Source organism: Xiphophorus maculatus, chromosome 7, assembly GCF_002775205.1.
Source record: "Xiphophorus maculatus strain JP 163 A chromosome 7, X_maculatus-5.0-male, whole genome shotgun sequence".
Taxonomy (NCBI): Eukaryota; Metazoa; Chordata; class Actinopteri; order Cyprinodontiformes; family Poeciliidae; genus Xiphophorus; species Xiphophorus maculatus.
This window is the reverse complement of record NC_036449.1, coordinates 8,375,399-8,389,083: the sequence shown is the minus strand read 5'-3', so window position 1 is coordinate 8,389,083 and position 13,685 is coordinate 8,375,399. Positions and strand designations below refer to the sequence as shown.

General features: G+C 40.2%; 1 protein-coding gene across 4 annotated transcripts in view; it reads left to right on the top strand.

Moving 5' to 3' along the window:
* fam160a2 (family with sequence similarity 160 member A2) overlaps nt 1–13,685 on the top strand; it is a 24,585-nt gene extending 10,900 nt beyond the window's left edge. For all 4 annotated transcript variants that reach the window (XM_005803000.2, XM_023337210.1, XM_023337211.1 and 1 more), the window contains 8 exons: nt 1,097–1,342; nt 1,679–1,846; nt 2,346–2,425; nt 3,640–3,809; nt 4,676–6,037; nt 7,628–7,806; nt 8,106–8,268; nt 9,444–13,685. In XM_005803000.2, the coding sequence (XP_005803057.1) occupies nt 1,097–1,342; nt 1,679–1,846; nt 2,346–2,425; nt 3,640–3,809; nt 4,676–6,037; nt 7,628–7,806; nt 8,106–8,268; nt 9,444–9,748 (2,673 nt within the window). In that variant the 3' untranslated portion in view covers nt 9,749–13,685. The remainder of the gene's footprint in view (nt 1–1,096; nt 1,343–1,678; nt 1,847–2,345; nt 2,426–3,639; nt 3,810–4,675; nt 6,038–7,627; nt 7,807–8,105; nt 8,269–9,443) is intronic.

Here is a 13,685-nt window from a genome sequence, read left to right as displayed (position 1 = left end):
TGACATCATAGTTTGAGTTTTAAAATTTAATTGGTTTAAAAATGTTAAATGATCCAGAAGCATAAAGTGTTCATACACAGGTTTAACATTTATGTTTTACAAGTTGTCACTCAACATTTATGATGCAATATAGAATTTGTGTTTCACGTAATACCACTTTTACTCATTCAAGGCCTACTTTAAGACACGAATATGCATCTAGGCTGTTATTGACAGGATGTAGACGGCTTGGTGTGTGTTCAAAAAATTAAATAAACATACACACACACTATGATCTTACCTAGGACATATTAATACAAATAGCTTTAATTATTTTGTCTAAACAGAGGATTATTTTTCCCCATATTTTGATCTTATTTAATTTCAGAAAGTATCACTAAATCATTAAAATTGATGTATGTGATTAAAATTCATTACCTTTACAGTTCACTGAAATCACATGTCCTGCATTAGTACTGTGGTTCAACCTAAGTGCTGAGGAAGGGTTTTTCTTCTTACACATTTCTTCTGTTTTTACTTTTGTTTTGACACTTCAACAAAAAAATGCTGTTAAGAGAAAGTTACCTAAACCAACCTGTCCCCGTGGGAAGAAGTAATGAAGTAAAATCCAATTAAATCACAAATTAATTATGAGCAACACACTTTTCAACACTCGTCTAGTTAGCTACAGCCGTCTGCAGACTATTTGACCTGGAGTTGCCGCAGCTTATAGTTTTTATTTTTTTTTGTGCATCAACTTCAGTGGGAAGGGTGAACAAAAAGGCAAACTGTACAGATGAAAGTAGCTCATCATTTTTAAAAATTGCCTGAGCAAATTGCAGGACAGTAATTACAAATTGAGTTTAATGAGAGACTGTGACTCTGAAAACGCAGTGACAAGGAGCTCTGTTCTGTACTTTAAAATGCACATGGATGTCCCTACAAGTGATATATTAATTTTATGTAACATTAAGGATTATTTCCTAATTTTTTTTTTGAGTAATTGTTTGTATTGTTTAGGTTTATAAATGGTTTAGTAACCAGAAGTTTTCAAGCTTCTTTCGTTCAAACTAACTCGTAATCGATTATTAACCTGAATCTCTCTGCGTTCCTGCAGGTGTTGGCGACGGGGCTCAGCGCCCTCTACTCCTCTCTGCCCAGGAAAATCGAGGTCCGTGGAGACGACTGGCATTCTCTGCGGCGGGAGGACTGGATGGGCGTGTCGTCTCTCGTGCTTTTCATGAACTCCTTGGAGTTCTGCAACGCCGTGGTGCAGGTGGCACACCCCCTGGTCCGCTCTCAGCTCCTGGATTACCTCCACAACGGCTTCCTCGTCCCCGTCATGGGCCCCGCCCTGCACAAGGTTGGAAACTGAACTCTGTTTCTGGTTTAGAAATAGTTTTGTGTAATGTTTTTAAAGTCTGCCTGCTGGAGTCCAGAACATTTAGGAGAGATGAAATCCACATTCTTTCCACTTTGTTTAACGACTCGCTGATGTTCTTGTGTTTTGAGATGAACTGACAAAAAACGTGGAGGTTTAGAATTTAATTTTCTTCAATTGGTGTTGATGAGTCAGACGATGAATCAGTAATTACTTCCCACCGAAGAAATTGTCCTCTGCTAAATTCTCCTCGGCGGGAAGATTCGTCACATTGTTCCTCTTTAAACTGCGTTTTTGCGCGCGCCTGTGTGTCTGCAGTCGTCGGTGGACGAGATGATCGCCAGCACCGCCTACCTGGATCTTTTCTTGCGCAGCATAACGGAAACATCGCTCCTCAAAACCTTCCTGCGCTTCATCCTGCTGCATCGCCATGACAATGACACCATCCTGGACACGCTGCTCACGCGCATAAGCAGCAATTCAAGGGTCTGTATACATGTGCATCTGTTTATGAAAGAGCCTTGAGGCTTTAAAATGAACACGGTTGTGTGGGCGCTGAGTGGGCTGAGGGCAAAATCTGACAGCAGAAAAGCGAAGCTTCTGGGCTATGACAACAACAACGAAAAAAGAAAACTAAATCTCTTCGTGTTTGCTGCAAGAACCTACTTTTGTGTTGGATGTTTATATTCAGAAATGTATCTCAGTTGAAATGCTCGCACCGACTCACGAGTTCTGGGCTAGAAAAGAAATGTTTAGATCAATAAATATTTGGGAAACTATTAATGGGATATGATTTCATCATCCTGCATGAGTGTCAGAGTTATTTATTTAAAATCTAAAGCAAGTCTGGTGTCTACAGAGGTTGGATACGTTATTAACATTATTTTAAATTTCTAGTCAGAATTTTTAAAAACTTTTCTGCTGTAATAGTGTAAAACAAAAAAGAATGGATCTCCTGTGTATGACTGTTTCTTTATTGTTGCAGCTTTGCATGGTCTCATTGAGTCTGTTCAGGACTCTCCTGTCCCTGCATTGTGAGGACATCATGCTGCAGCTTGTTCTCAGGTATTTCCCGAGTTTTCCCGAGCGTTGATACTGTGGGTGAATTCTCTTATATGAGCAGAAAACCTTTTATGATTCAGAAGTCACGTATGGAAAGAAAGGTGAAATAAATTATTTCTCAAAAATTCAGTCCAGGCTCAACTTCTCTAGGTATTGTGCTTTTCTAGCAGAGAACCTTTTAGCGTTTTCTAATGAAAGAGTAAAAGCTGCATACATAAGAAATATGTTTTACTAAAACATGTAGTCAGTAACATAAATTTTGAACTTAAGATGATAAAATGCAGTTAAGATTCCTTAAAAAAAAAAAAGGGAACTAGCCCTTTAGTTTTCCACCAAATCAGCAGGTGTGAGTCACATGCTAACTTCAGTGCTGTGTCTGCAGCTTAAAATGGAATAAAGATTTAACAAATCATACGCAGCGACAGTCTTATGAGCAGTGTGAAATTATTCAGCTCAGTGCAGAAATGTTTCCTCATAGTGCTTACAGAGCATCTTTCTCTTCTCCGTAACCAGTCTGTTATCATAAATAGAATGGTTGATAGGACCTTGGAAAGTGTGGTTATAACCATATATACATATATATGTAGATTTTTATAAGAACAAGAAATGGAGTTGCTGAAGTCTACATACAGCACTTTGCAAAAGCATTTACACCCCTTAGTTTTCTCACTTTTCTTTTCATGTTACGATCATAAACTTTAATGTTTTTTATGCGATTGACAAGCCCAAAGTTGCTGGTTTGAAACTTTTCCACAACTTTATTGTGGAATAAAGTTTCCACTTTTTTGAAACTTTTCCACAACTTTATTCCTGACCTGTGTACTTTGTTCCTCTGGTTTTATCGTGCTGTTTATTTCATAACCTCTAACAAACTTCTAAAGCCTTCACAACTCTTTGGACTGTTCAGTAATTAGTTGACTTTGGAAAGGAAGTGGCTTCAATGGATTTTTATTTGTGTCAGAGTAAAGTTTGAGAAACTACAAATGTGTGTCACATTTTCAGATTTTTATGTATAAAAACTCTAGAAAACCATTCATCCTTTTTATTTTACTTCACAATTATGAGCTACCTTTGCAAAAATATGTCAAATATATATAAATATATGACAAAACCTTTCAGGGGGTATTGTGTATTTTCAGTGTGTAGACTAAGAACTAATCATAATAATAATAATGAAAAAAACTTAGCAAAACTCCATGTGTCTGTTTTTCTCCCAGGTATCTCCTGCCCTGCACCCATGTAATGCTGAGTCAGCGTCGTGCCATCAGGGAGACGGACATGTACGGAAAGTCGGCGAACAAGTTCCTGTCGCTGATCCCGGAGTGCTGTCGGCTGAACGCATCGAGCTCCACCGATCGCGACGACGACAATCCATTCTGGGGCAAAGGTGAGTGACGACCATCTGGGGGAAAAGGAAAGAGGAAAGCGATTTGGATCTGCTTCACCGGGATTGATTGCAAAGGAACTAAATTACAGTTTAATAAAGTGGTTGTTACCTTGACACAGTGAAGTAGTCTGTAAGGGTTGGTTTAAAGGTTAAGATTCTGTATTTCCTCATACACAAATGCAGGGTGTCTGCACATCCTTAAAAGGAGTTAAAAAGTATTTTGTGCATCTAAAATTAAGGCATTAAGTTGTCTTGAATTCATAAAAAATATATAAGGCTTAAATACGTTAATCACAGGTCTTATATTTTGTCATGACAGGACTATTTAAACTCATATTTTACATATATTGTATAGAGTTTTTTTTTTTCTTGCTGGATTTTTCTGTCAGGCAAAAGTTTGAGTCGTACGCAGGCGTCTCCATTGTATTCTGTGACTCAAGGAGGATTAGGCTACCGCTAATGAGCTGCAAATCTTGTTAGCTTTTTTGTGTCTGTCGTGGGTACAGTGTACATTTTTCATCAGTTGCCTTGACAACGTTCGCCTTTGCCATTTACTCATTCTGTTTCCAACCTATGCGAAGCTACGTGCAAAACCTTTTGGCAAATTCTGCCAAAATTGTTCTATGATGCCAGTCTTAAATTTCATTCATTATGTAAACGGTTACAAAGGTCTTAAATTTGACCTGCGGATTCCCTGGTAATGACTGATTTATGTCATGAAACATCAGGAACAAAATAGAAAAAAAAAAATTTGCCTGGACACCCAAACTCTAGCTTCAGATTTTGGCAAGTTGGAGTTTGTTCTTTTAAAGATAATATTTTTCAATTGATGTGAATGTTTTTGGGGTTTCTTGTGTCATCCACAGTCATGAACAATCCAAGCACTGAAGCTCCAGCTCCACCCAGACCCAGCACCCCGTCCCGCTTGTCGTTCTTCATGCGGCAGCAGAGCAGCAGCGGCGGCGGATTGGGAGGAGGGGGCACATCTAACCTTCCCGCCGTGGATCCGCTGCACCCTGGTCCATCCGGGTCCCACGCTCTGTCCCCGGACAGTCCCATGCACCAGCAGCAAACCCACACAGAGTGTCTGGAGTGGGACGCGGGGTACCTGGAGTACCTCAAGGATGCGCGTCGGGAAATCGAGCATTGCTCCTGGTCCTGCCGTGATTGGTCCGCGCCTTACGACGGAGAAAACCCTTCCCCGAACGCAGCCCCTCCGCCTCCACCTCCCCCCACCTCCAACGCCTCCATAGCCATGTTCCCAGAGCATTTCTCCTTCCAGCACGGAGGAAGTGGTGGCACTCCTCTGGGCCAGCAGAGGGCTGCCGTTGTGGCGGCGGCGCGGTCAGACTGGAGCAGTTCGGACCGAGACAGCGGTGAGTGGGACGTCACAATAGGCAAAAACAACTGCATCAGTCTCACGCCCCGCTCCAAGAAGCGCACCCTTCAAACGGAGGAACTGCTTCCTAAACCGGTGCCGCCGCTCGTCCCCTCTTCGTCTGCTGCCTCCGCTCTGTCGGCTTCACACTCCACCTCCTCCCCAAGTCAGCACATTTCCACGTCCACCATCACTGTGAGTTACCAGCCGATGTATAACGGGACAATCGCGCAGGCGGACGGTTGTTCGGACAGCCGGGATAGAGGACTAGAAGTGAAAAAAGTGAAAAGAGACTTGGGGGAGCAGCAGTTCTTGGATGAGAACGCCAACCAGAACGGTTCTCCCATCTCTTACTCCTCCCACAGTCACGCCGCCGTCCCCCAGTCGATTTTCAGCTACAGGAACAGCAGCGACGTGAAATCTCTACAGTTTCCTGCCCCCGATACCAAACCGCTGGCCATCTCAGGGCAGCACAGCATATCCTCAGATCTCCCAGAAACCAACCAACAGTTGCAACAATCTGTGGAGCGGCTCATCGAAGAACTGCTGGAACAGGCGCCGGACGACCCCCAGCAGCTCCCCGGAGACGCCAACGGTCAGGGCATCAGCATCGAGGCCTTCACCCAGGAGCTGCGGGAGCTGGAGGACCGGGTGAAGGAGCGAAGCCAAGCCGCCTCCCTGCAGTCTGACGCCGCTGCAGAATCGCTGTCCGCCGAGCAGCAGGAGGACGAACAGCTTTCCACCGCTCTGAACGCGAAACTGACTGGTGATGTCAAAGGGGAGGGGCCCGAGGTGGGAGTCTGCAGTCCTGCTAGACCACTTAACCAGCCTGCCTCGCAGCCATACACTGGTAAATTATTCTGTGGCAAGTAATGTTCTTAGTTGTATTTTTATTACTTAAATCTGAGCAGATTTTAGGCTGGAAAACACTTTAGCTGTCTGTATTTATTACCAAATATGTTTTTCCCCTTCTAATAATATTGCTTCCCCCTTGGTATTGTTTATCTTCCTTCATCTGTGTGCACTTTCTGAACATGGTATGTTTAATTATAAATCATTTATCAAGGATTTTACAGTAGAAAAATATAGAAGCAAACTAAAGTAGCATTTAAGAGGCATTTACAGTTACTTGCAAAATATCCATTCTCCTTTGTCCCAGTATAACAATAACTAAGATTTTTTGAGACTAACCAACTCAAACTCAAAGTTCTGCAAAAATGATCAACATTCCATAAACGTCGGTCGAGGCCAGAACATACTGTTAAATTGAGAGTTTGTTTTTAGCTTTTCTTCCCAGATCTACACCTGAATTACCAGATACAAACAAATGCCACGTTTTTATGTGTGAACTTTTTTATTTTGGTCTAAAGAATTAAATACAGTAAAGTCTGAGGTATTACTGTGACAAAAAGAGAAAAAGTAAAGGCGCGTGAATAGGTTTGCAAGCCTCTGTAGCAAATCTATGAGCCGCAAACACTAGCATGACTCACCTTCAGATGGAAGCTTTTCCTCATTTCAACAATCTGATGAGAACTGAATAAGTATCATTGTCGCAACAGGTTTATTTAACCGTCTATGAGGTGGTGGTGTTCATCAGTCTGATAGAGTGCATTGTTAAATAAGAGCAATTCCCCTTGGTTTCTATTACACTTGTTAGCAAGCTGCACCTAGTCATTTTTTTCAATCTACGGGTGAAATTAATAGAAAATCCCCTAAATTAAGCTTCATCTTAATCATGTTTTTCTCAGTATATGTCAGTCAGTGTTTGTTCTTTCTTTGGAATCTAAGCCAATAATTATCCATTCAAAATTCATCAGTGGCTAATATGTTTTCATCCAATTTCCATCCAAATGTAATGCAAGTTTTTGAGAGAACTCTAAAAAATGTTGTTAAAAAAAAAAAAAGAGCTAATTACGTGTGTTCCTGTCTTTTGATTTGGAGCCAGGCTACACAAAGTGTAATTTTGTCAGATGTTGACTCTACACATGGCTGTAATAAACTAGATGTAGAAGTGACAAACCAGCAGTGACCACACATTTCCGAGCAACTTGAGGTTTTTTTTACACATTTTTCCGAATTGTGTCAGACCTGATCAATTTCTCCATCTTTGAAAAATAAAAAGCATCTCCACAGCCTTCAGAGGCAGAAAAGGCTACTTACTGAAACAGAATACACACTGAGAAAATACGCGTCTGCTTTAAGACAGCGTCTTTAAAGGGTTGCCCAGCTACAGAAGCCAACAGATTGCACAGGATCCTCTTTGCTTCTGTTCATCCTCCTGTTCACGCAATAGTCAGTGAATCCCCAAGATGTTCACCTGGATTAAAAAGCTCTAGTTTGTTTTTATAATCAGAAACCATAAGTGGAAGAACAATTTAACGCACATTCTAACTCAAAACCTTTTGTTTCTGGTTTTCTTTTCTCGTTCTCCTCTGTGCAGGCCCATTCATGGTGGTTCTGTTTGCCAAGCTGGAGAACATGCTCCAAAACTCGCTGTACGTCAACATCCTGCTCACTGGCATCGTAGCCCAGTTGGCCTGTTATCCTCAGCCCCTCCTACGCTCCTTCCTGCTCAACACCAACATGGTCTTCCAGCCCAGCGTCAAGTCGCTGATCCAGGTACGCCAACTCCTACTAGCTTCAACCGAACCCCAGCTCTGTGCAGTCCTGACTGAATGAAGATCTGTTTGTTCTTCAGATAAGGTTCTTTCCAGGGATTGTTGTCCAACTACACCCTCATATTTTCTTCTAATTCAAATTTGTAGAAGTTTCTCTCTGTTCCTACTTTGATTGGATTCAAGTCTCCAATCGTAGCCTACCGGTTTGGGCATATCGTGACATCTATAAACAATACCAACCAAAATAAAATTTCGAGAATCCATTTCAGCTCAGGCTCTCTGTTCTGTTTCTGCCCTCAGGTTTTAGGTTCTGTGAAGAACCGCATTGAGGCTTTTGCAGCTTCTCACGAAGACTTCCCTGCCATGCTGAGGAAAGCCCAGCAGTACCTGGTGGCTCGAGGGAAAGTGGACTGGACCGACATGGCTGCTGCAGTTCCCCCACTGCGGCGCTCTGATTCACTAGGTGAGCACAGAAAGCGGACTGGAGACGTGTTGGGACTGAGCTCTTCTGAAAGAAGAACGGTTTGGTTCATTCAGGTTAAAATGAATCATCACACTTCAGATTAAAGTTCTTTGTATTCTCATTTACTTAGAAACATTTTATTTTCAAACAAACATATTTAGGTTGCGTCGTCTTTTGTTTTGTTTTTTTTTTGTTCCCAATACAAACTCAGTAGAGATTTTTTAATTCTGCTTTTGTTAATTCACCCACCAGTGACAGTGAGTACTCTGCATCTGTTTTTCTTGATGGTGACAAATATTTTCTTCCACGTTTCTAAAGACACATTTGACTAGACATGGCCACTCACTTATCAATAATCTGCTTCTTCTGCAGAGTGTTTGGCTAGTGCTAGCTTGTTTGTTCTCTGTTTTGATATGACTTGTTGATAATTCAGTTAATAGTTTTTAGTGCAGTTCCAGTCGCTCATATTGTGACAAAACCAACAGGAAAAGCGGTTTATTTGCTTTATAAACTTTGCACTGTGTTTTGAATGTCATGAAACTGAATTAGTAGTGTTTACTTTTAAAAACAGGTGCCAGACTTGCTTTAAGTTTTAATAATTTAAAACAGAAAATATCCTAAAGCATTATACTGTAACCTGTTACTTCTCAGTATTTTTGTTTTTGACTTACTGAGTGAGGACATTTCACTCCTCTTTGGGTTTTAGACAATTTCAGACTTGGGTTGAACTGGACGTCTGGTCCGTTATTTAATTTCCCTTTAAGGTTAATGAAATATTTTTGAATTAGAATTTTAATTAACTGTGTCTCATTGAAATGTCGATCTAAAGTTTTATTTAACATTTTTCTTTAAACGACATAAAGGTAATAATAAAGGTCTGGCAATGCAAGAATTGCAGGTTTTAAAAACAGAGCTGTACTATGTTAATACAAATGCAAAATGTGGAAATTACTTTAAATCGCATTATTACAAATGAACGTCAATTTCAGTTCTGTGTTTTGCGATTTGTGGAACTTGCAAGAAAAAAATCTACTATTTAAGCAGCTCAAGGTCAATATTTTGTTCTCAAATGATCAGAATGCTGTTCAAACTGCCGAAAATAAATCCAACTTTTATTAGGAGAAACATTTAGAAACTTTGCAATGACATTTTCTTGTGACATTCCTACTTCCCAGTAAAAAGCCGAAAGCCGTCGCTTGGAGACCTGATCCTCCGACACACCAACAGCCCCACGCGGGCTCGGCACGCCGCTCAGCTGGCGCTCGCTCACGTCCGGGACGGCGGCCAATCGCTGCACAGCGCCTTGTTCCGGGGTGGCAGCGGCTCGTCTGGGCTGGAGAAGCAAGCCGAGGCGCTGCGGGTGAAAAACGCCGTCTACTGCGCCGTCATTTTCTGCGAGTTCCTCAAAGAGCTGGCAGCCATGGCTCAAGAGCACGCCGTCACTTTACCTTTCCCTCGGAGCCAGAAGGCCGAGGAGTAGATTGGTAAACACAAACCCTTTGAAACTTGACTCCTGGATTTTCTTGTCTTTATTTTTTATTCATTTGAAGCTGTAAAACGTATTTCTCCCTTCACCAGACTTGCGCACTGAGACTTTCTGTCACTGAAATATTAGTCTGCAATGGTGCAGACAGAAAAACAGGAGGAAAACGGTGGCATTTTTCTACCAAAATTAGCATAGGAAACCTGAAGGACTGGAATTGTTGTTTTAACAGAAGAGCTTGTGCATATCATGGGTTATATTTACATTCTGTGCACATTAAGTCTCGCTAAACGCTTGAGATTTGGGAGCTTGTAAATAAACCCACCACGGCGTGGTATCGTAAAGGAAGTAGGTGCACATACTGGTGCTAGTTCACACTCCTTATGTTTTCGTTAGGAAGCGTGCTCTCAGGTAGCACAGACAACAAGACGGAAGCAGAACACCAAATATTTCTTGGCGGGAAAACATTGAAAGTATAAATATATATATATTAAAAAAAAAATCAATATTTGTACATCAAGCCCGTCTTAGCTTTCATCAAAGCGTTTAATCTTCTGTGTAGGACCTGGTCAAGGAAAGACCAGGTCAGACTTGGTGACATCATCAGAGTTAATTGTTTTGAAACGACAGCTAAAAACTGGTGGAAAAAAAAGAGGTGGAGTTTTTCCTTTTCTTTTTCTTTTCTGTAAAGGAATTACAGAACGTCCTGGAAAGTGTTAGGTAATTAAATGCCATTTTTATGTATGATTTTTTTTTTTCTTTTAATTTGCACCATTTACTTGACATATCAGCAGCATGTGGGTGTAGGCATGTGCCATTGTGTAAGTTTATTTTTTGATGAATGACTCCTTTCCAAAGGTGACGCCAGTTCTTCAGGCCATTACTGACTCATCAGTCCGTCGCCATAAAGCAGCCGGGGACAGAAAAGACCGCACTGTGTGAAGTCGCTTTTTTATTTTTATTTTTATTTTTTTTTTTTGTTATTTTAAGAGTTTTAAATTGACTTGCAATTAGTTTAAAAAAATCCCTTGAGGCATTCACTCTTCTCAGTTCTTTGTTTTTAATAAGTGAGCGACAAATTGAGGGTTCAAGAAGCCATCTATTCCGTTTTTAACAGTTTTGCTTTGTGTCTTGATAAAAGGCCAGACTGAACGTTTTTGTCTCATAAATTAACATGCTGCTATATATGTTGGGTTTTTTTTTTGTTTGTTTTAAACACTAACATTGATTTAATTAGTGTCGTAGCCACTGTTTCTTCAGTTTGTTGGTAGGTACCAGATCTAAACGTGTGTGTGAGGAAGCCAGTTCTGATCAGCGTTTTTTTTTTTTTTTTTTGTTTGCTTTGTTTTGTTTCTTTCTTATAGCATCGAAGGTTGAATTGAGTTGCAGTTCAGTGTTGGAAGCTTTTGCCAAGTTCTCCCTTCATTTACTTGACGGTTTATTTTCTGCACTTTTATTATAGAGATGCAGCGATCTGAATTTTGGGGCTGATTTCTCATCTCTGGATTTTGTGGAGTCTGTCATATCAGTTTTGTCTCTTGCGGATCAGTTTTGACAGACTAGAAAAAAAAAAAGACAAGTATGATTTTAAATATTTTTCTCAATCCTTCTAATATAATTAGCTGCATAAGGTTTAGAGGTGACTGTGTGACAGAGCAGATGCTGTAAAGGCGCTTTAAAAATGTCTTTTCTATCTTTTTATTAACAATTATTACAGTTAGCATGCTAGCAGCGCTACAGCTGCAGTCTGCAGTGTTTAATTGCATATGTATGTAGATTCTTAGAAACTCTGAGATTTCTAAAACTCATTTGATTGCGGTTGAAGGCTCAAAATGATAACAGCTTGTTTTCGCCATGACGTTTTTCGCTTTAAGTCTTGCTCTCTCTGCTGCAGCCCTAGTTAGCTAGCTAATAGCTTCTTCTACTTCCCAGCTTTACTCTATACTGAAAATGTCTAGGTTTCAGTTAAAAAAAAAAAAAAACCCAAAACATTTCTAATTGGCTGGTGACTTTTTGGGAACTATCGAGCTGAAAATTCTCGTTGCATCTCTATTTTAAACGATGGAGAACCTCTCGAGAACAGATTGATACGGTCACTTCTTCTCGTCTTTTTACTGTGGGACGCGTTTCTTTGCACATACTAGCTTTCTCTCTTTCTCCAAACTCCGAGCAGCAGAGAAAAACTGCCTGTAAAGCCTTTTTCTCTGAAAAAAAAATTTTTTGTTGACATTTTCATCTCTCCTACCTTTAAGAAAGGAAAGAAAAGGAAAGAAAAAAAAAGGCTTTTTCATCTTGTTAAAGCCATATCTTTTATTACATTTGTACGCCACTTTTCTACTGACTTTCTAGACCCATTTCATACCAGCCCGCAGTTTTTTATTGAAAAGGGTTTCTGCATGCCGGTTCTGGCCGGGTTTAATGAAATGTAAGTTTAATCGTGTTTCGTGCAGCACTGATGAGCTTCTGTCACAGACGTCGTCCCCTTTACCTGCAGGAGTGTGTGGAGACGAGCAGGTCCTCCACTGAATGTTTCTCTTTACATGTAAAAGTTTTCCCACTGCCATCCATCGCCTCGCTCCTCGGTGGCCTCGTCAGGTTCCTGATTTTAAACTCGAGATTTTATTTTTTCTTATTTTTTACCATTTGGATCCGATTTTAGACACGGTCGTAAAGAGTCTTGGTGGATTCAGGCCGTAGTTTCTCGCTTCTCGAGCGATTCCAGTCACTGGCCTTCCTTCTCTTTGATGCATTCATGGACACCAAATACAATCGCCTGAAAAACCCTCAGCTCCCACATCTACCCTCAGTAATCATCCATCCATACTTTAACCTCTTTTTTTTTTTGAAAGTGCCAACTTTTATTTTGAGGTTTGACATTAACAACCAGGCTTGTATGGTTTTTTTTTTTCTTCTTTTGTTATAATTCGAGTTACCTTTATGAACTTTGTATACACTCCCTGAGTCATTTCCCACTTTTTTTTAAACATATAACTCTCTCATTTGAACACATTATAAAAGACGTGAACGTAGAAGGAGGTATTTGATGAGCGAACATGTCCTTCCAGGGGCTTTAATGTCTTCCCTATCTGTAAACACACCTTTGTTCAGCACAGCGCGTCTGTCTAATAATAAACGACAAAATAAAGCAAAAATTAAGAAACAAGATATGCCGAATTCAATCAAAGCTTCTTTGTCCTTGAAAGAAGGACAGAGACATTTATGTTAATGTTTAAATTAGCATAAAAAGTTCATTTATGTTGACTTTTTTCCGTCGAATTCAGACATCAAAGATTAAGAAAAAAAAAAAGCTTTATGTTTACTTTATTGTCTGTTTTCTCTTTTGACTACCTGACAAAAATAGTGATGATTGGTGAACCTACAGCTGGCAATCAGCACATTATGCACATTTTATACACTACAGTTGATCTGACATTCATCAAAATTTCATTTACTTTCAGATTTTTGCCAAAATTCAGAACGTTTTGCATCTCGCCTTCTCTGCAAACACAAGTTTTGTTTTCTAGCTTCACTTTCCTTCAGATTGTTCTTTTGTCGTGGATGAAAAATGTAACTGAAGCACATTTGTTTCATGGTGTGTTATTATGATGCAGTGTTTTGTTCCCCCCCCCCCCCATAATCGGATGTTTAAGCTCTTTCTGTATCTTTTTTTTTTTTTTTTCTCTCCAACTTTTCATCTCCTGTGCAATCTATGCAACACACACTCTGGTATCCCTGCCCTGGAGCTGAATGAAGATGTGGATTGATTTTAACTTGTAAATACTGTTTAAAAAAAAAAAAAAAAGAAATAGAAGAGATCAATCAAGCCGGTCGGTCTAAGTGAGATGTGTGGAATAAGCGGCAGAATGGAAACGGTTTCCAAATGTAACGATGAATGTTGTCGTAAATATTTTTTTATATTTTGAAATCGCTAGGA